Below are 21,949 nucleotides of genomic sequence, written 5' to 3'. Positions count from 1 at the left end.
AACTAAATGCATTCAAAAAAGGTACTATTTATCTTTTATAAAAAATGTCATTTGTTTCAAAACAGCAGAAAAAATAATTTTTTTATATGTTTTTATTTACATGTCAATTAATAAATATTGTATTAGTATTAAAAAAACAAAAGTTAAATTTGCATTTCAGAACAGCTGGTATAGGAATTAATACTTACTGATAAGGAGAGAACAACGTTTCGACCTTCCTAGGTCATCTTCAGGTTAAGAAAGAGAGATTGAATGTGTTAAGTCTGTCATACAATATAATATATAGTTAAACATATTTCCCGAATCTCACCGATTAACCATGCATGGCCATAATTTCTGCACATATTTTACCAAGTAAACATTTACAAAAAAAAAAAAAAAAATACATTTTACAAATAATAACTGTTGGACTTTTAGAATTTCACTTATTTAATATTTTACAATAAATTACAATAAATCAAGTTATTTAACAATGATGTTTTTACCAAAAATTACTCTTTATTACATAACAAACTAAAATCTTGACCAAAATTCTGTACAAATAACTTTATTTATATTAAAAATAGGCCATATCCTAAATAAACACTGATTTTATAATTGGTGTTTTAGTTTTTTTAAGTAAGTACTCATTATAAGAAAATTTTGCAAAATTATTAGTACCTTTAACATGCAGTGTGATATCAAGAACATAAAAACAAGAAATTCTTAAATATGATAACTTACTCTAATATTACAATTAACTTTCATTGTTATTGGCATGAAATTCTGACAATAAAGTTTTCTATAATGTGCATGTTTCCAAAGAACAAAGAGTAAGATTTCAACTTGCATTCCTGATTTCCAAGTAAAAGCTTCTATCAGTAGTTTAATTTTTTTTTTAAATCAAGCCCCATTACTTATATTGCCTATCCAAAGCCCATATTTTAAATCCAGCAGACTAACAAGAAATACAATATTTACACACTGCTACAATATCAATGTTTTCTGACCAGTTACTGAAAAGTTGGTCCTTGTTTCACACTTAATAATAAATCCCAAAGAGGAATGTTAACATTATTTACGAGTGAGCATCTTCCATTTCTACTGTCCCGTTATATCACATATTTGTTTTGTTTAAATACCTCACACATTTTACATATCTGATATCACTCTGCTATATCTTATGGTCTAGTAGTTTGAAAATATTGTTCTAACAAATTAAGTGTGAATGATACAGAATACAACCTTGTATCCTAGTTACTATTTTCATTCCTTCCCAGATTTTTCCATACTCTTCTTCAATAGAAAATATGAAAATTTTTACACTTTTTGAAGAAAAATTAGGTGTCATACTTTACATTACATGCTAGAATTAAAACTAATCAAAAAGTTATTTTTCTGTACTTAATAGGTAGCTGAAAAGTAAGATCTACTCGTGCTAAACTTACAGTTTTCTGTTATATACCTTTTTACTACTCAAATAAACATAAAAAGATAACCTGTTTTACCAGATAATTCTTCAATAGCAAACTATTAATAACAGGAGTTCACAGAACCACCTAGACATATTGGTTCTGTTTGAATCTTTACCACATTTGTTATGAACACATGATACAAATGTGTGGATATAAAAGATATTACTTTGAAAAAAACTAAAGCATTAAAAGATCATATTTATTGTAATTTCATCACCAAAGCTAAAAATGTAACAGCAGTTTTTATCTGCTGAATACCGTGTATGAGAAACTTAACACAAGTATTCATGGAATATAACTATCCACATAACTGGTAGTTTAAGAGAAACATTTTCATGTTAGCACATCTGAAACAAAAACCATTCACAGCATTAATTTCACTTCTAATTGGAAAAAAAATTATAATTATTACACATACATACTAAATCCCAAACATTAAGTTACATTGTGAACATATAACTGTAAATAAGCATGCAGTGTTTATATCAGAGTTGCTGCACAATTTTGTGTATGTGTGTGTTTACATTCACTCAAGAGTGAAAATTGTATCTTGTATGTACAAAAACTTCAACACAAGTAAATTTTTCAGCCTGCATAATAAGCCTTGGATACACAGCAAGAAAATAGTCATACATGTGCATGAGCTTCTGCTAATTTTCAAAAGTTATCGTCACCTGCAATAAGAAATAGAAGAAATAAGTATGACATGTGCATGTATATAAACCCATAAAACTTCATTTTACAAATAATACTCATAGTAAAGAAAAAAAGAATTAACATTACTAGTTACATTTACCTGGAGTGTGCTAAAAACTTAGAATTAAGTGGCACCACACAAACTAAATATTTATTGTCAAATACAAACAAATTATTGAAAAAAACATTAAACCTGATCACCCAAGATAATGCTATTCTTAAACATATCAGTTTGTTCGTAAAAAAACTCAGAAATACTGGATTTGTTTTAGGGGTGTTAGCTTCAAATGTCACTGATGTTGATTATGCTAAATAAACTGAGTCCAGCTATTGCTTATCAAAGTATACTTAACTGAAGATATTCACATACTGAGAAAATACAGGGAAAAGCTAGTTCCTACCTTTAGTGTGTTCAGCCTAAGATAAGAAACAAAACTAGTAGAAAAAATACAGCCTTTCACGACGCAGAGGATTAAGAAGTCTCCATTCACGTTTAACTTGAACATACTGCAGACAAGAGCGAGCACAAATCAAGATACCTGCAACAAAACAATTAGCAATTATAGTTGAGCATGTTACCAAGTTCATGACAACTTAGTGGCTGTTTTTGAAAACAAATTATGAAACAATTCACATCATATGTTACATACACATAAGCATCCACACAATTTTATTTTACAACTATTTTCTTATCTATGTAAAGTGCATTTACATTTATGCAAACATTTGTACAATGAACCATCAAGTATTTCTTCACTTTATGACAAATTCTTCATAAAATAAATATTTAAAAGATTTACTTCTTATAAAACTTCTTACCAAAGGCCATTATGATCCACCATAGCCATTCATTTTCTGAACTTACAAAATCAGTTGAATGCTATAAAAAATGGCAGGAAAGAAAAAATATACAAATTTAGTTCAAACAAAACTCTGATTAAATGTGTGGAATGCATATATCAGAAAGAAAAACTGAAGTCAGTTAAGCTGAACTGCTTCATGAGATGGTAGAAAATTGTTCTTACAACAACTCAGTAAAAAACTCAAACCAACAGAACCATGACTTCTAACATAGTGAGTATAAACAGAGAAAATTGAATCAGACTTTCATAAATGAATCAGAAAATACAAAATTCTGGGATGCTACAAAATTCATATCTTATAAACTCATTTTGGTTTTCTATTTAAGTATGTAATGTTGCTTTTATATCAACTTCTAGTTTAAAAAACAGGAACTTGAAATTTATAATATGAAAAGTAAACAAGTGAGGTGTGAAAGTCCAGTAAAATATTTAATAATAATATATGACTTTCAACTGTATGTAAGCTACTGCACAGAAAGAAGGTTAGATTAAAGAAGAAATACACAACATTTGTGGGAAGTGCTTGGTCCAATATATTACTCAATACTTGAACTAAGTAAGTAATTTAATCCTAATATTTTATTTTCTAATTTGCAGTTTAAGTTTGCTTTTTAATTTTTAGTGGTGGAGACTGAGGTTATGTTGCTTAACTGTCAAATTGTAAGCACACAGGCAGGTAATATAATTGTTACATTACTGCAATATTCATTCTGATTTAAATGACAGAGGTATATATAAAATCTTAAACAAAATTCTCTATTTTTTAACTTTCTAACCAATACTATACAGTTTCTACCACATTTAGCCATGAATGATGAAAAAACAATACCTTGTTAACAGTGATAACAGCAGACAAAACAAGTAGCTTATTACAATTCTTTCCTGCATTTCCACAAGGGCTTTGTAGAACATTCCAGTTACATTTTATAAACTGTCCAATAACTTTAATGTCTTGGCATATTTATTATCAAGTTCTTGATTTTTCTATGAATGGTGGTTGTATATACTATACAATGTCCACCTAATTACCATCTTCTTCACAGTTTTATCTCCAAAGTCTTTTTTAACAATGAAGTTATCCATATGTATAAGCTTTGTGCAGGTACCCAGGTTACCTTTAGGCCTACAGTGTATGACTGCCAAATTACATTTGGTGGTGTCAAAACAGATTTGTAGTTTGAGTAAATAAATGTCTTCAGTATCTACAGCCTTATTTACTTACATTTGTTACAATCCCTATTTACAGGTTTGTAATTCTCAATTTTTCATTTGTCTTGTTTGCTGGCTTTTTCTAATGCTCAACTACAGACAAAGAATTACTTGATATGGCAGATAACTTTATACATTGTAATAAAAATAAACATAGCTATCAGTTAGCTGACAGAGTTTATGATGATTTACTATAACTATTGAAAATCTGATTACATTAGTTTGAGACGTAAACTGTTAAGCCATAACTGAAGAACGCCATGGAGATTTGTTTGGGAATGTAGTGATTAACAGTTTCTGTGCAACTAAGATCTCTATACATAATGCACAACAATCCATACCAGAAAACAGTAGCCTGCAGCCTTTTCAACTAAAACATGTAGATCTAAAGCACTGCTTTAAATAAACCTTCGTGTATTTTAAAGTAATTATTCAACAATATGCACAATAAAACCTTACATTGTATGTGTTGTTTGTTTACTCCACTTCATACATAAGGATTGTCTCCTTAAAAGACAAATGTACAAATGTACAACACATTGAGTATCTACACATTAAGGTAACCTAATGTTTATCTATTATTGGCTGATAATTCCCATTTCATCCTGTACTTCTTTCTAAAGAAACACTATATATTTTGGAGAAACCTAATTTCAGGGACAATCATAACATCACTTACATTAAATATTTTCAATACTCCTATGACCTCTGCAGCACCTTATTTAGTATTTTACAAAAAGTTTAGGTGCAACATACCAAACCGTTTTTCTTGTAGGATGACAAAAAAAAATAATAATTACAAACAAGCCATTTCAAGCAGATTGTTTTTGATGTAAGTCTAACATACCTGCTTATTTTTTGTGCATTTTTATGTGTACAGCCTTTACAGTCAACAGTAAAGGTTTACAAGTGTTGTTTGAACTGAATCTACTATTTGAGATCCTTTTTGCTCATATTTTCTGTTCCAGTTTTATACAATTCCTTACAAACCACTAATGGTTGATATGATTTTTAGCATCAAAGAGGTAGCAAATAGAATTTAACTTGTACTTACTAAACAGTGAAAACTTTTACTCATAATTTCCTAATCAAATAATCACTTTGAATCATTCTATCATGGTTTTACTATAACACATGCAGAATAAATATTGGCACATATACTATCTCTTATTCCTACCTTCACAATGAGGGTCCACTTGGCTAAAGACAGTCCAAGTCCAGCTAGAGCTCCATATCGCCCAGCCAATGTGTGGCAGAAACAAACCAGAAGTAGAAAGCCCACCCAGTTGAACAGGAATGCAACTTGAATTAAATAAATTACCAAAATTTTAAATTTCATTATAAGCCAAAAGAATTTTCATATATTTTTTAATAGATTTATAATAATTATAATCTTAAATATTCTAAAGAAAAGATGCAAGATTTTGAACCTCACCATTCTACAGTGGACTCTCTCTGAGCGACCATCTCCTGCACTTCACCACTACAAAAATAACATTCTAGTCCCAAGAATTTGTCTATCTTTACCATTATAAAATAATTCCCCTGGTCGATCACTTCTCTGTTCAATACTATGACCACTAAAATCAGTCCTCACACCACTGTCAACTTTTCTCATTGTAACTACCCACTGTGTTTGCTTCTTTTTTGCAATAAACATTAACAGATGCTACTTGCAAGCTGTTAGTCTTCACAAGTGTGCCTTGTAGAAAAATATTTTTATTTATTTAAACTTATCAACTAAAATTTTCTAATATGTAGTCACTTTTTAAATAATACACAGTGTCAGGTAAATCAATGTTACTAGTCCATAAGATATTTTTTCTTCAAGTAACATAGAGAAGAACACAGAATAAGAACATCAACAGCTGAAAAAGTTGGGTATTGGTCAGAATTATTCTGGCTCTTTAATCATGATTTAAGCAATTAGAAATTCAACTTATCTCCACACTATGTTCTTATGGAAAAAAAAAAATTCTCATCAGCTAGACTGCCAATTTAATGTAACATCACGTATCATAATCACAATCAGCCTAGATTTCATCTTTCTATTGGTTACAAATTTAATATAAGACAGCCACTTGAAAGGGTTACATTTTCACATACTCTGATAACAATACTGACAAATACACTGTGTATAAATAGTGTTTCAGTCAGAGAGTAAAACATCAGTTTATTTTGTTTCAATCACATCAAATTTATTGTCAAGCACTCTTATAAATTTCCAAGAAATAGAAATTCTATTCCACAATAGCACCAAAGGCAAAGTCATCTAATCATGTTGAGCTATCATTAACAGATAAAAATCAAAGTTATTCAGGCACATATTGTTAACAATATTACTCAGTGCAAATTAGCTGAAGAGTTAAGTGTCAGCAAATGAATTATTAATAGTTGGGATGTACAACATACAAAGAACTATCTCACATAACATTACAATTCAATCTTCAAATATTTTACAGTTAACTGATAAATTGATTGACCCCTAGTAAAACCACTTCTCTATCAAGACCTCTTTTGTTCAGACCTAAAGGTGGTCTTAATATGTAGTTAACTGCGTTATCAACAAAAAACATGAAATATTAAAATATCTTATAAATGAAATATTTATCTAGTAAAATGCTAAAAGTGAACACAATACTAAACATGGGAAAAAAATTTAATGATGAAAGTATCTTCAATAACACTTACCAGAAAAAAAGGTAGATATGTTATTTATTACTCTAAAAGAAATCCTACAAAAATTAGATGCTGTTAACAACTGTAAATTTCAGTTTAATTTAAATTAAATCTGCAAAGTAATTTCTTGACATTTGTTATTCCAGTACTGTGCAAAGTGTTAGGACAAAGTCAAAATTATATTTCAGGCAACTTTCAAAGAACAATGGACAGTACACCACAGGTGAAACATTATAATTTTATCAACCTTCATATTTAGTAGAACAGAAATGCAATGGACGTTCTTGAGTTCAGCAAACAGTTAATATTTTGTGCGTTTCCCTTTTGCTTTAATAGCTGCACAGTCTTTCAGGCATTGTTGCAAATATTTAATCAAAGTGTCCTTTGGGATTTCACTACAAACATCTTTAATACACTTCCATAAAGTTTATTTCAAAAGACCTTTTGATTTAGAATTTTTGAAGTAGCAAATCCCAGATCTACTGAACTAGATTGAGATCAGGATTCTGTGAGAGCCATTGCATCATTTGAATGACTTCAGCAAATTCTTTTTTAAATAAGTAATTTCTGCATAGATTGGATGAGTGTTTGGTGTTATCTTCTTGGTAGTAGAATCCTTTACCAATAATATGCAACCTACTGCATCAGTATCTGATGGTACTTGCATTGATCTGTTATTCCATCTATTTTGCAAATATCTCCTATCACCTCAGCAGTAAAAACACCTCCAAACCATCACACTGCTTCCCTCATGCTTCATGGTAGATGCTATGCATTAAGTATATTTCACCTTTCTTCCATTGGATGTACAACCCACAGTTTGAACTAAATATTTCAAACTTGGACTTTTGTTCATGACACCTTTTTCTTATCATTAATAATCCTGTTTTGTACTTTTTAGCAAATATCAATCTCTTTACAATATTTGGAGATCAAAGTAATGTTTTTTAAATGCTACAAAACCAAATATTCCATTCTTTGAGTCTTCTTAATACTGTAGATCTGGACACTTATGTCATATGGTACATGGTTATCTCATGCTTGAGATCAGTGGCAGTCTTCCTTCTGCCCTGACTGCTCCATAAATAAAGATACACAACAGTACCATTGACTTTAAGTGTTCTGCCTATTCCCTTCCCATTTTCAGATTTACTTGTCTTGGTCTCACAATTTAGGGTGTACTTTACAGTGTTTAGGGAGCATTCTAAGTCTGCATCAATTTGTTGGAGTCCAACCAGCATCATAAAGCTTTTATGCAAACTCCCTCTTATACTGACAATTCCGTATGCTTTGTGGTAAGTGAATGACAACAAAAACTTAATACATAGTGTTAAGCACTGTTTTTATCAAGTTTGTTTGTGGAGTACTATTACACTGACTTCTTCTAGCATATATGGTACAATATGCTAGCTCCTTGTTAAATTCTTTCTATATAGTTAAGACACTGCATAAGGTATAATAACCATTTCAGACCCTAAATCTAATCAGTATGTTCATTCAAGGAGAATCCTTATGACATGCCCTTTGTACAAGTATATGAAAATTCTAGAGAATTTAAGTATTCTCAACCCTGGCTCATTCAGTTTTCAACAAGGATCAGTGAAGCATTACCATAGTGTTATAATTTATAATTCTCTTATGGCATGAAAGAATTAGCCTCAAGAAATGATAAGAATGATAAAAATATTCTCTTGTCCTGACACTTTTGCATAGTACTTCCATTACTAAAAAACTTTTGGTATAAAGCTAATTACACCCTTTGTTACACATGTTTATACAACCAATCTCATGAAACTTAGTCTAATTTTGTAACTAAACAACTACATAAAAGTATATTTATTGAAATAACTTTCCCTGTAATGCCTTTTTTCCTTATAATTAGCAACACCACTCAAGATAACTTTCCTACACAAGTATTTTTCCCAAGATTTTAACCTTTACAATACAGCCTTATTGACACCATTACATACCTTATTCATACTGGTAGTTCACATATAAAGAACTTTATGTTTCTATGTAGCAAATGCTTAAGGTAAACTATATGAAACCTTTCATTTTATATACAAGATAAACATAAAACTCTTGTAGTAATTAGCAAAATTACAATATTAACAGTATTTTTGTACAGATTTGTTTTGAATGTTATAATAGATCCTGTAACCAAAACATTATAATCCATAATCATCCTAAGGTTTTGTTGAAATTCTTGTATTACACCAAAAGTATCTTAAGCATAGTATTTCAAAATGTAATAATACTCTTATTAGTAAAAACGGTTTCTTAAGAAAAATAAGACAAAACATATATAATGTTAACATCTTTTATACATTTGATTAAAATTACCAGTAACTTGTGAATATTCAATCCTTTTTTTTTGCACTATGCTATAGGAGTACCTATTGAAAGTATAAAGGGGCTGATATTATACAAAATATTGAACTTTAAAAGAGCCACCACTTTGTAAAGCTTGTCTTTAAGACAAAGAGGAAGAGCAAAAACAGGCAACACAAAATTCAGCATTAAATACTGAATGTCTTTGTTACATCAATAAGAACAAGTTAGCTTAGGCAAATTACTGTCAAAATCATCTGTAGCAAAAATTTTTAATTATTAAAATAAATTTGGTTTCGTAGAATTACTGCAGATTGTACCAGACAATCACTATTATTTATACTAAACAACCTCAGACTTAGAACAGCTAACATCTATTTTCATTTAATTCTATTATCTGGCTGCTCTTTCAACTATGTCTAATTAACATAAAAGTAAAATTCAACCAGCAAGAGCTCAGTGCAAATTACAATGAGCAAAATATTGAGTTACAACTTGCATAATGCAGATGGCAGCTTACGCATATTCCTTGCAAAGAAAGATCTTTACACTTGAGTTTTCTTATTTAGCCTAACAAGTTTTTAATCTTTACACTTTAATTACCTTTAAAAAACATTTACATAGAAAACAAAAAATGTTATGCTTTTGCTTGAGGGTCTTTTGCACTCCAGTGAGTGGTTCAGTAAGCCTATTTTTTACTCACTATGTTGTTCAAATCTATTTCATGTAACTTTCAAAGTGTATTACAGAAAATAAAAAAATACATCAAATACTAAATTAGAACATTCATAACTGGTACAATAAACCTGTCTTTCTATCTAACTTGTAATATGTTACAAAACTTCATTATATCACAGAGCAATATCTTCAGTTCAAACACATCAAGCTCTCACAGTTATAATTTACATTTTCTTTTAATTATAAATAAGATCAATAGTAAATGTAAAATAGAACTAAACATTTCTAAGAGACCAAGGATATGGGAAATTTGTATCAGCATGGACAGTAAATAAGTTTTATATTCTAGCTTGTCAATATCTATAGCATGTTTCAAATAGGCTAAACATTCTGAATCCTTTTCAGCAGAAGAGAGAAAATAAGTGAGAATCATACCACAAAGTCATGTATTTATTTAAATAATTTGATTTAAAAACTCAGATAATATAAAAATTTGAATTAACTATTTTTATGCCAGGCTTATTAACACACATTAATAATTAACTGGTTGAAGATAACTCCATTAAAACAAATCGTGACATGTATACTTTGACCAACCCATATCCACAATGGTAACAATTCTAGAATGAATGAATTTTTTTTTATCAGAGGTGAGAACTGGTAAACAATAAATTTCACTGATCAGAAATGCTTAAAAATTATTCATAATTTCTTGAAATCTAGTGATAAATATTAGCAATGCAAACTGTTCAGAAAAGTCCTATGCAAATCAGAGTGAGAACAGGTAATACATATTACTGATCAAAAATGATTCAAACATCTACTGGTTAAAAACGTTACTAAACTTAAGTGACTATTTTATAAGTGTTTATACCCCCAGTAATAGTAACTTTATAAGATAATAATAATAATATTTATGCCCTTATGTCCAACAGATTGATGTTTTACAAGACACTGAAATTGGTATAAAAGGTTTTCTCACCAAAAAATGAAGTGAAGAATAAGAAGTCTGTTCCAAGAATTTCTTCACCATGAGACCACAGTGAATTAACATCACCATCCTGCAAATACATAACTCTTAGTATTTCTACAATGTGTCAAAAAGATATCTCAGCAATGCAATTACAAGAGCAAAATATCCTCATAAGAACTGCTTCAGTTCTAACAGGTTTCTTCTGTAATAAATTCTAAACATTTTAAAATATCTAAAATGTGGAAGTTTTCGAAATTACGTAACCAGTACTGTTTCTACTTACTGCAGGAAAATCTGCATAAAAATGATGTAATACTTCATCATTGAAGATAATATCACCATCTATATTTTGAACAAATTTCTAATATTTTAAAATATTTTATATAAAATCTAGATATTTTTTGACAAATTGTATACACAGTACAATTTGTACTAACAGATCATTTGAAAATAACGATATAATATTTCAAATAATAAAGTTAATACAGTAAAACCTGTTTGAACCAGAAACTGCATAGGGCAGAAATCTGTACAAGCCAGAAATACCAAACTTTTGCAACATTATCTTAAGATTTTTTCTTATAAAAAGGTCCTCTATGTGGTGGAACCTATGTAATGTGGATGGAAACTATCTTCCACCTACCTCATTTATCAACAAGCAGGATTAGAAACAGAGTGAGGTGGAAAAACAATGTTTTTGATTAAATGTTAATTTCTTATTTAATGAACAATTTCTTTAAATATTAAATTCTTTGACAATTTGTTACAGTAAGTAATAGTTAAATATATTTTGTTCTTTTTTCTGCAGTCATTATTTTTGCAGTTATATTTTTACAAATCATGAATCTAATTTATTTGTCTTTTATGTGCAAAATTCTAGTCTAAACACTTCTTATGAAAAAAATAAATTCCTATCTTCCCTAATTTTAATATTTAAGGATGATTTACCATAAGTAATAAGTAAAAGTGAAACTCTGCACTGTTCAAAACTTCAAGAAAGAAACTTCCCATGGGATGGAAATCTAATAATAAAAGCATGGATGAAAAGTGCTATATTCAAGGAATTTTTGAACAAATCAAAATAATGGAACAAAAAAATAGGAATATTCTACTTTTCCTGGATAAAGCAACTTGTCACCCAAAAGTTCAGCTTTCAAATGTTCATTTAGTCTTTCTACCTCCATGTACAACATCAGTACTACAGCCACTAGATAATGGAATTATACAATGTATAAAATTGAAATACAGAATATTGATGCTTCAGCATATTATTGCGAACATGGACGACTGTAAGAAAGTATCTGAAATTACCATGAAAATTGAAGTGTTAGATGCAACTGCATTTCTAAGGAATTCAATCAAATGCGTAATAAAGTGCTTTCGAAACTGTAGATTTATTCTTGATAATGGCAGAGTTTGTGGAGAAGTTGTTTGTTATGACAATTCTAGTGAAATCCAAATTCTGATTGAGAAGATTGGTGCAGATGATTCTGTGAACGTGGAAAGTTCTGTGAATATTGACAAACATGTTTTAACAGAAACTGATGATATTGATATAATAGAATTGCAAGATGGTAACAGTGTGAGAGATTCAGCAGATGAACAAAATGGAAAAGATAGTGAGCAATCAGAAATTCCTACTTCATCGCAAGTGTTAAGTTATATTAACGCTATCAACTGTATGCAAAAATGAACTTCATGAAAAGGCCATAGAATTGGCATTCCCTTTTAACTGCAATGAGAAAGCTTGTTAAAAAAACTGAAAAACAGTTGAAATTGGTCACTTTCTTCAAGTAAATTTAAGATTTTGTTTACTTATGTATATTTTTAATGTCAATTTTTGTTCTTATTCTAATAAATATAGCATAAACAGTATACTAGCTTTATTCACAAACATTCCACTCAAAAAATTATATATAATTAAGGAAATGATGTTCACTATATCTAAGCCAGAAAACCATAAATTTTACTCAATCACATGCAATTCCACCTTAAACAGATTTTACTGTATTACCATATGAATTTTTTTTTAACAAACTTTAAAATATTTTATCTAAAATCTGCATATTTTCTGTAAATTATAAACATCGTACTATATCTACTAACCACAGATTCTTTAAAAGTATATATATATATATATATATATATATATATATGTATATATATAAAGCACACAAATCTGTCTGCTTATCCATTATATAACTACTGCTAGGTCACTGGACTATTCTCAACAAAACCTTGTGGGATGATAATTTGGAACATGAGGTATGTTAAATAGGGGTTCACAACCCTTTCCACTATTGATGTTACTGAGCTTTAATCTTCTTTAAAGCAAGTTACCATTAATTACATTCATATATGGCACCACGTTCTTAAATTGCATTAAAAAAATTCCTATAAGATAAAACACAGAGTGTGACACAATCATGTCTCATATACCTCAGGAAGTGTGACAACACTCTCTGGAGAAAGTCTGAACAAAAACAGCTGCCACTATTAAAATAATACATAAACTCGGACGAAGTTTATAATCACAATAGTCAGCATAAAACTTAAAGGAAAATGCATTTCTTGAGTTATACCCATTTCCTACTCTGATCCATGACCTTACAACTTTATCCTGTTAGATACTCTTGGTCCTATCCATAAATTAATTAATAATGTGAATTAGTGTGGAAAACATTAAGAGCTAGGTGTTGGAAATGATTAACATACACCCCTACCACCACTACTTAGGCTGCTTTCTTTTATGTACAAAGTCACATCCTGACTATTGCATGGTGTATACAATGTTTTAAGTATGTACATAGTGTGTTATTAACCTTATACAAAATGTTTGTTGAAGTAATAATGAATACTGTAATAAAATGTTATATGATAAATAAATTGTGTGAAATTTAGGTTTTTTGTGTTATTTATAACATTCACCCCCACATTATTTTAAGGTCATAAACTGGGCAAAAGGAAAGTACGTTATCTTGTAATGATAGAATACTTGCTCACTGAAGTTTTAATATAACATACAAGATTTAAAATTAATTCACTTCATTTAGTACCTATATACATAAAACTTATTTCCCAAAACAATTTTTAAAAATTTGTCCTACATGTGACAAAATCAGTGTAAAAACTTCTAGACAAAGTTTTGGTAAACATGTAAAAATTAGACAGAAGACCAAATATCTGATATATTACATATTTATATTCCAAAATGATAGCCTATGGATTTCTTTTAGGAATGAATGTACTGATAATATATAATAAAGTCTTCATTCAAAGGTGAACAGGATATACAGAATCAGCTTAAAAATATCTTTACCTTCAGGAGTCAGATTCATAAAGATCAGAGGGCTCCATATAATATAAAAAGCACAACTCTACTGTTACATGGTATCTTAATTGACTCATAAAATGGTAAAAGGTATACTTTTCACAGGGAAACTTGAAATGTTTTGCAAACCATGCAAAATTTAATCTTTATTGATCTACAAAACAAGCATGCATTTAGAAGTTTTCAATTTTTTTTGCAAAAAAAGTAAATTCAAAAACCTTACTGTTTTATTGGTATATTTTAAGAAAAACTTAAAATTGGATTACCTGTCTTTGATCTTCACCCCTTTCCAAAATTTTTGATCTCTGAACTTCTTCATAAGTGGGGAGTTCTGCATCAGTTGCATCATATGGAGGAGGTACTGGTACAGTGTTTTCACTTTTGGGTGAATTCAGCTGATTGATAGTGCCATCTGTTGAGCAAAAGACAAAAATATTTCACGTTCTGCAAAATTCACAACACAAAAACCTTTTTTTCGTTGATGATGCATATGACTAAGTGAAGTATATATATAGGATAAAGTTAATATTTTAAACAAGACTATATATGCAAAGGTCAGAATCACTGATGTACAAAGGAAGATTCAAGCTCAAATGACTAACCCTTTCATAAAAGTTTATATTTTTCATGATTTACTAAGCTGAAACTTTGTAATCCTACTGTAACAAACTAGCTGATACCACACAATATTTTAAGTTTTACAAGAAACTTGGTACATAATGTAAAATATCAAATGGTCTATTTGATATTTTAAAATTAAAATGTCATTAAATGCATGCAATAATTATTTATACTTTAAATACAATTTTAAAAAAATGACACTTCTTATTCACACAAGTAAAATACTTTGAAGTTATTGCTGATGTAATAATTCTTCAAAGACCTTGAGTTTAGATATTAATTAGATACTAATTATTACTAATGACTTGTGGCTGATAAGAATGTTTTATGACATAATTAACTAGTGCTAAATAATTTCTGTGGTCAAAAGTGGTTTTCACAATCTCGGTTTAAGTTTAATAGTTCCAATAGAGCAGATATAATTACTTTAATTATAAATACTAAACATTACATTTGAAAAATCTTAAAATAAAATAGATAATTACTGCATGGTTTTAACCTGTTATTTAATTTCAAAGCATCAACTAACAAGTATTATTGTTTGTTTGAATTTTGCACAAAGCTACATGGGAGATATCTGCACTAGCTGTCCCTAATTTAGCATTGTAAGGCTAGAGGGAAGGTAGATAGTCATTACCACAAACTCTTGAGCTACTCTTTTACCAACAAATAGTGGGATTGACCCTCACATTATAAAGCCCCTATGGCTAAAATGACGAGCATGTTTGGTGTAACAAGGATTTGAACCCAAGACCCTCAGATTACGAGTCAAATGCCATAACCATCTGTCCACGCCAAGCCAACAAATATTAGGTTGTTTAAATGAGCACAAGTTCTGCAATTTGATTCACTTTAAGCAGCTTGAAAATAAAATTAGGCTGATAAATTTAACTGAATGAATGAAACTGTGTACACTGATTCTTAAAATTATAAAACAAAGTGAGTTTGAGAAGATATTACTTTCCTATCTGAAATACATACATCCATATACTAAATGAGTGTAATTCCTTAGATGTTTCGTGGATTTCCATTGAATATTGTAGAAGTTAATTGTAATGTCTAAAAATATTGTTATTGAAAAAGAGAATGTGATCAAAAAGACTGGTTAAAATGCAAATAAAAAAAATTCATTTCAAAACAAAATGTTTCAAAATATGGACCTCCTCTAGATCTTAACCTTCATTTGTGTTACAACTAGCTTCTTCTGAGTGTCCACCTATAGCTCCTTCTGCTACAAGCTCATCATATGCAGGAGGAGGAATACCCTGTTGAGGCACCACCAATGAAGCAGTTGGCACTGGAGAAGAATCCCCATCCTCTTGTTGTTTCAGCTAAAATATTGCAATGTTATATAATTATTTTGATACAAGGACTATCTCAAAACTATCTTACATCTTTGCTTTTCAATTATTATACAAATGCATATACAGCTAGTGGTTACTTAATAGGTAATGAAACGTCTGCTACATTCATATAATTAATAATTGTCCCCATTTTAAACAGTAACAAAATATATCTATCACAGTTTCATTGTTAGCCTTAGGTTCTACACTTTAAAATAACCATGTTCCCTAATTAAAAGAACACAGTGAAAGTTTTAAGAGACACCCATGAGATATTTTTCAAATATTGAAAAATATTACTAAGGAAAAACAATTATATTTAGTTGAAAGAACACACATTGTGTTTTGCTAGAATCCTATAAATGACTTTTAACTTTGTAAAATGAAATTTTAAATAATCTGGATAAGTGTGACACATTAGATACCTCTGAGTTAGTTGTGCTCAACCTGATACATCACGAGTAGATTGCATCACTAACACACTAGCATCTTAAATAGTAGATTAGAAGTTATCTTGCATTACATTAGTAAAATAAATTTAGTGTATTTTTATCTCCCGTACTTTTACAGGTAGACGTACATTAAAAAGCCCTAATCAACACAAAGTAAAAATAGTCATGCATTTCCAATGATCAGTATAGCTGGCACCCTAGTTGCTCACCATGGAGGCTAGACTTTCCAATACAAAAGAAAATGAAAACATTCTAGCCTCGTTTTACCTTAAATCCACGCCAATGACACTTTGGTCATAAGTTGAAGTGAATGTAGCCATTACTTTTAACATAATAATCACAAATATTATTTTGAAACATAAAGAACTACTTGTAAAAAATTTGCATTTGTCATGCTTGACAGATCTACTAACTGGCAGGTACATCAAGTCTCCAATGTACTGTTATCAAGATGACACATACAAAATGCAGTATTCCCACAATACTTTAGTTACTTAACTATAATGTCCTTAATCTGTGCTCATGCAAACAAAATACAGAAGGCCTGAAATATCAATGATTTGTGGTGATAACATGTGAAAAACTCATCTTACAATATAGCAAAATAAATATGGCTTAATTATGTAACTTTTTTGTGTCATCATGACTATACAACTATCTCATTAGGCTATATATATACAAGTTTTTATTGCTATTTTTAATTAACTTTAATTACTTTATTTTTTAACCACATAGCAATCAGATATTCTTAAAACATATTAGAGGTAGATGTTGTTCAATGTACTTAAACACTAAAGATATAATTACTTTTACTGACAAAACTTAATACATATAAGAATGAAATGCACTCATGCTCACTGTTTTTTGTTGTTTTTCTAACTGAAGAATGTGATTTCATAGTTTAAAATTTTAGGGAACTTTTTCCAACAAATGATATAATACCATACTAAGCAATTATAAATAACTAAGCAATTGGAAAGTATTTTAAATATTACATTGGTATTAATAAAAGCTTAATAAAGTTTAATATATCAACTTCAAGAAAACCAAAATGGTCAACTTACCATTTGATAAGCCACAGATGTTTGTTCTCTTTCCATTTACTTTAACAGAACCTTGCTCACATTCCAAACAATGAATTTTCTGTTGTGAACAAGATATTTTAACACTTGTACAAAAATACTTTTAATAATTGTACATTTTCATTATAGCTTACTAATATATTCCTAGATGCATAAAATCATAATTGTGTATGAAGTATTTTAGACAGTAGAACACTCAGTTTTCATACAAAATAATTTAGTTATCAATACAGGTATAACTTTACTTTTGCTATTTCCACATTTGTCCAAGATGCTAGAAAACTGGTATCTTCACTAAGAATGCATTACTTTATATATCCAGTTTCATACAAACAACATTTATGTTGGAAGTTATAAGACAGTAATGATAAAAAATCATGCTATAAACCAATCCTAAAAATTTGGTGTCGATATAAAAGTTAGAAACTTCAAAAAGATTTACACTTAAATTCTCAGACCTCAATGACATATAACACAACATATTGCAAGTTATTGCACAAACTAAAGTGCTACGTAAGCAGTAAGGAACAGTTAACAGACCCTAAGCTCTCAATATTCCACTAGATCCATAGAAGCAAAAATGTATGAATAAACTAATTAATTAATTGAATGCATACCAGTGCATCAAAATTAAGGCACTTAAGCTACAAATATATTAACACAACCTTACATGAAAAATACTTCCACTAAGATGTTTCATCAAAAAACACTGGATTAACAAAAAGAAAATAAATCTAATATAATTTTACATTCTCAAAAATCTTAGGTCTTCACACAAGTGGTACATTAATTAACTAAGTCTTATGCATGGATATAATGTGCTGTCATTTGATAATCCAATTTTCAAATAAATAGACCAACAATAACTTGCTAAAAATAATAACAATCTATATTCATAAATTAAGTGTCCCATTTACCTAGAAATTATGTTATGTAAAATAAATAGTTAATGATAAAATATTACAATTAATCTCCAGAAAGACTGTTAAATAATATCTAACATTATATCACTCTCCTATTTGGCATTTTCACATCACAACTCATATTACAACATGAAATACAAAGTCATTGAAATATACCATAGAGCAAAATATTTGACCAACACCAAAAGAGCAACAAAACAGAATACTCTTTGGTTCCATCCACAAAATTAATTTATACATGCAATACATTTCATTTTTATTATGCATGACTTAAAGAAAATATCATTGCACACCACATGGGAAGTGATGTCTTAGCAGACCTAAGTACACCACAAGATATATTACCAAGAGTAACCAATTTATGAGACCTACATCAAAGACTAAATGCAACTAAACAGATGTGCAGATTTAAGAAATTGAAGAATAGTACTGCAGAAATATGGTAAAGCAACCTGAACAATTTTAAGTAGAATATAATAGAAGCAAAAATTACCATGCAATTAATATGTCATAAACATGTTTATTCTTTAGAACAGTAAAAGTTTCAAGGAAACAAATTATCACATACACTTGTGAATATAATCACTTCTTGACCACAAATGCATTAGCCTTCTGTACAGCAGACTGGAACAATATTAATTTTGTAATACAACACTCAAGGAAAATAATTGTTGTTTTTGAAACTTAAAAAAGGCAGCACATGCTGAAGACTGCTAGACAATTTTAATTTCACACCAAACTAGCCATAGAAGAACGTCCTGTGGCCAAAACTAATCACTGACAACAGTTCAAACTTCAAAAAGTATTATTTACAACACACAGTTTACTTTCCAATTCTGAAGCTTATTCAATATGAATCAGTATCCAAGCAGCAAAACCAGCCATCCAATTACTTTAGGGTTAGTTTATTACTATTAAACTTAAAAGTTATATGGAACAAAATTTTCAAGCAAATTTTCAAGCAGGAGTAGGAAGAGAAATCACTTGGGTTTAAATGTAAGAAGATTACTTTAGACAGCCTGAAAAATAACATGAAAAAATGAAGTATCATCTAGCCAAGAAAATATTAACTACAAGTTTAACAGTACGATTTAAAAGATATGTTGAAGTTCTAGACATATGGTACAAGTAATATGACCAGTTAAAGTCATATAAACCATCAACATAAATCCTCACTAAAATTCTGAGATACAAGTACAACAATTTTGTATAAAAGCTCTATTTATAGGAAGTTCTGCAAAGCTAAGGTTGAAAAAAGTATTGTTAACAATCCAAGGAGTAGAAACATCCCACACTGTCCTGGACTTCAAACATCCCAAATTGTCCTGGACTTTAAGGGATAGAAAGTGAGAGAATAAAATGCTTCAAGAAAAAAGCATAAATGTCAGCACACACTTGAGTTTCCTTTGACATGGAATAGAATCCCACATATAGTGACTAAGTTACAAAGTTATTAATGAATGTAAAAATATATATCCAAGAACACTGAACAAATATAAATCCACATTGATGTATCAAACACTCACTTTAGAACCAAAGATAGCCTCTAAAGCTAAAATTTGTAAAGCAAGAAAGAATTCCATGCCATAGTACTCAGACTTAATTTTGAAGGATGAAGGCCATCAGTTTCTGAAGCACATACAAAGTGACTAAATTATAAAGAATGCTTATAAAGTGCAATTTTCAATTAATTCAAGCACAACCTAATAACTAAAACAGTCTAACAATCACTTTCCCATGACATGCTATAAACAGTTCTAAGAATGTTGAAAGAAGGATATTTCATTAAATCTATAACTGGTGGTAGATCTACAAAAAAGAAAACAAGACCTATATAAATTAAATATATTATTCCCTCAGCATTCAAGCTCCTTAACTTGTAAACAAATTAGACACTGCAAGAATCATACAGACCATACTCCACAATTAACATAATCATGGGGACCTTTGTAACAATCTGATGCTTCAGGACATACCACAGTTAGACACAATCTAATATTAAACAGTTAGTACCACATCCAAAAAGATAACAGTGAAAACACTATATTGTATTGTCAATGAAGGCTTTCAAAAAACAAAAAAAAAAACATTCAACCCAAAGTTAAAATATAGGTACAGAACTGCTCCCTCAAAAGTTACAAATTATCCCAAATACCTACTGGACATCCTCCTCCTATCTTAGTTGTTCTTCAGAAAACCTAGAATCTTGTATCCAGGACTGCAAAGATCCTCATACAACTTTCCTGCACGTATCTCTAGAGACATTTCACAAACAACTCCTCAGGATTCTCTATCAGCTCTTGGCAACTAGGCAATTAATAATTCAGAGATCATTTACCTAGATGAGGCACTTGAGACAATGTCTGTGCAGAAAAGGACTTCACTTCCACCACTACTCCTTCCATAACCAGTTTTATGAATTACAGTGACAGGAATATTATTACTTGCTTCAAAACTTGAGCTAATGTCAACTGAATTCATTAAATCAGGTTAACTTGAGTATAATGAAGCATTGTAGCTGGGTTTCCTACAACAGACTGATTGTTATTATTGCTATGTACTGTGAGAAAATGGAGATTTTTCCACAGGTAACTTTTCAGTACTAAATGAACTTGCAAAAATTAAAAGTAGCTATCACATTTCTCTTTCAAACTGAACCAAGCATAGAATTAGAAAAGCATCCTGTGGCCAAAATTGATCACTAACAAAGATCCAAACTTAAAAAGGTATTAACTAACAGCACATACGGTTTATCTCCAACTTCTGAAACTTAATCAACACGAGTTAAAAGCCCAAGTAGCAAACCTAATAAAATCCAAGGTACAATTACTTTAGAATTAGCTTACTACTGTTCCATTAAACTCTTAAGCTAAACTAAGTTAGTTAGTAACAGTAACACCAGTTTGACTTCGACTCCTAAATCTAGCACAAACAGTCTTAGTTTTAAGTAACACTAACAAAAAATGTGTAAAAATTACAAAACAAAAAATAACGAAAAACAATAAATGTCGCTAAAAAACACTGTAACAATATATATATAAGAAACGACTAATTTTCAATATAACCTCCTCACTCACTCGAGTCTCTTACTTTCATGCCGACGTCCTCCAGCACACCCAAAACATTTCTAACGATACCCTTATCACATAAATTTTAACTCACAAAAATACCCCTTACCAGCAGAAAATGGATTCCAATCTACGAGGCCTCTGGTGGTAACATACAAGACAATTGTTCTTGTTATTTTAATAAGTTAGGACCTAACCTTTTATTCAGTATTTTCACATATACAAGAGGTGGACAAAAAAAACAAC

The 21,949-nt window shown here is 29.8% G+C and overlaps 1 protein-coding gene across 5 annotated transcripts; it reads right to left on the bottom strand.

Moving 5' to 3' along the window:
* Positions 1 to 411: 411 nt before the first annotated feature.
* On the bottom strand, positions 412 to 21,949 carry LOC143230750 (NEDD4 family-interacting protein 1-like). 5 transcript variants are annotated; one of them, XM_076464856.1, is made up of 9 exons: positions 21,813 to 21,949; positions 17,695 to 17,773; positions 16,013 to 16,166; positions 14,481 to 14,626; positions 10,893 to 10,971; positions 5,400 to 5,524; positions 2,970 to 3,030; positions 2,552 to 2,689; positions 412 to 2,128 (listed from the first exon to the last, which is right to left on the bottom strand). In XM_076464856.1, the coding sequence occupies exons 2-8, from the start codon at positions 17,728 to 17,730 to the stop codon at positions 2,586 to 2,588; spliced, it is 705 nt and encodes a 234-aa protein (XP_076320971.1). In that variant the 5' UTR covers positions 17,731 to 17,773; positions 21,813 to 21,949; the 3' UTR covers positions 412 to 2,128; positions 2,552 to 2,585. The 5 variants fall into 5 exon arrangements, with proteins under 5 accessions (XP_076320971.1, XP_076320968.1, XP_076320969.1 ...); XM_076464853.1 differs by having other exon boundaries at positions 21,713 to 21,843; XM_076464854.1 differs by having other exon boundaries at positions 21,726 to 21,839.

The sequence above is a fragment of the Tachypleus tridentatus genome, chromosome 10, assembly GCF_004210375.1.
Source record: "Tachypleus tridentatus isolate NWPU-2018 chromosome 10, ASM421037v1, whole genome shotgun sequence".
NCBI lineage: Eukaryota > Metazoa > Arthropoda > Merostomata > Xiphosura > Limulidae > Tachypleus > Tachypleus tridentatus.
Note: the sequence above shows the minus strand (reverse complement) of the source record. Positions and strands in the feature narration are given on the sequence as shown.

Bases quoted from the DNA above. Each gene is read 5' to 3' on its own strand.
- LOC143230750 (XM_076464856.1), bottom strand. From the start codon at position 17,730: ATGGAAAGAGAACAAACATCTGTGGCTTATCAAATG. The intron at 10,972-14,480 runs GTAATCCAATTT...ATGTATTTGCAG, and splicing joins GGGGTGAAGATCAAAGACAG to GATGGTGATGTTAATTCACT. The intron at 5,525-10,892 runs GTGAGAAAACCT...ATTTAATTCAAG, and splicing joins ATTCTTCACTTCATTTTTTG to TTGCATTCCTGTTCAACTGG.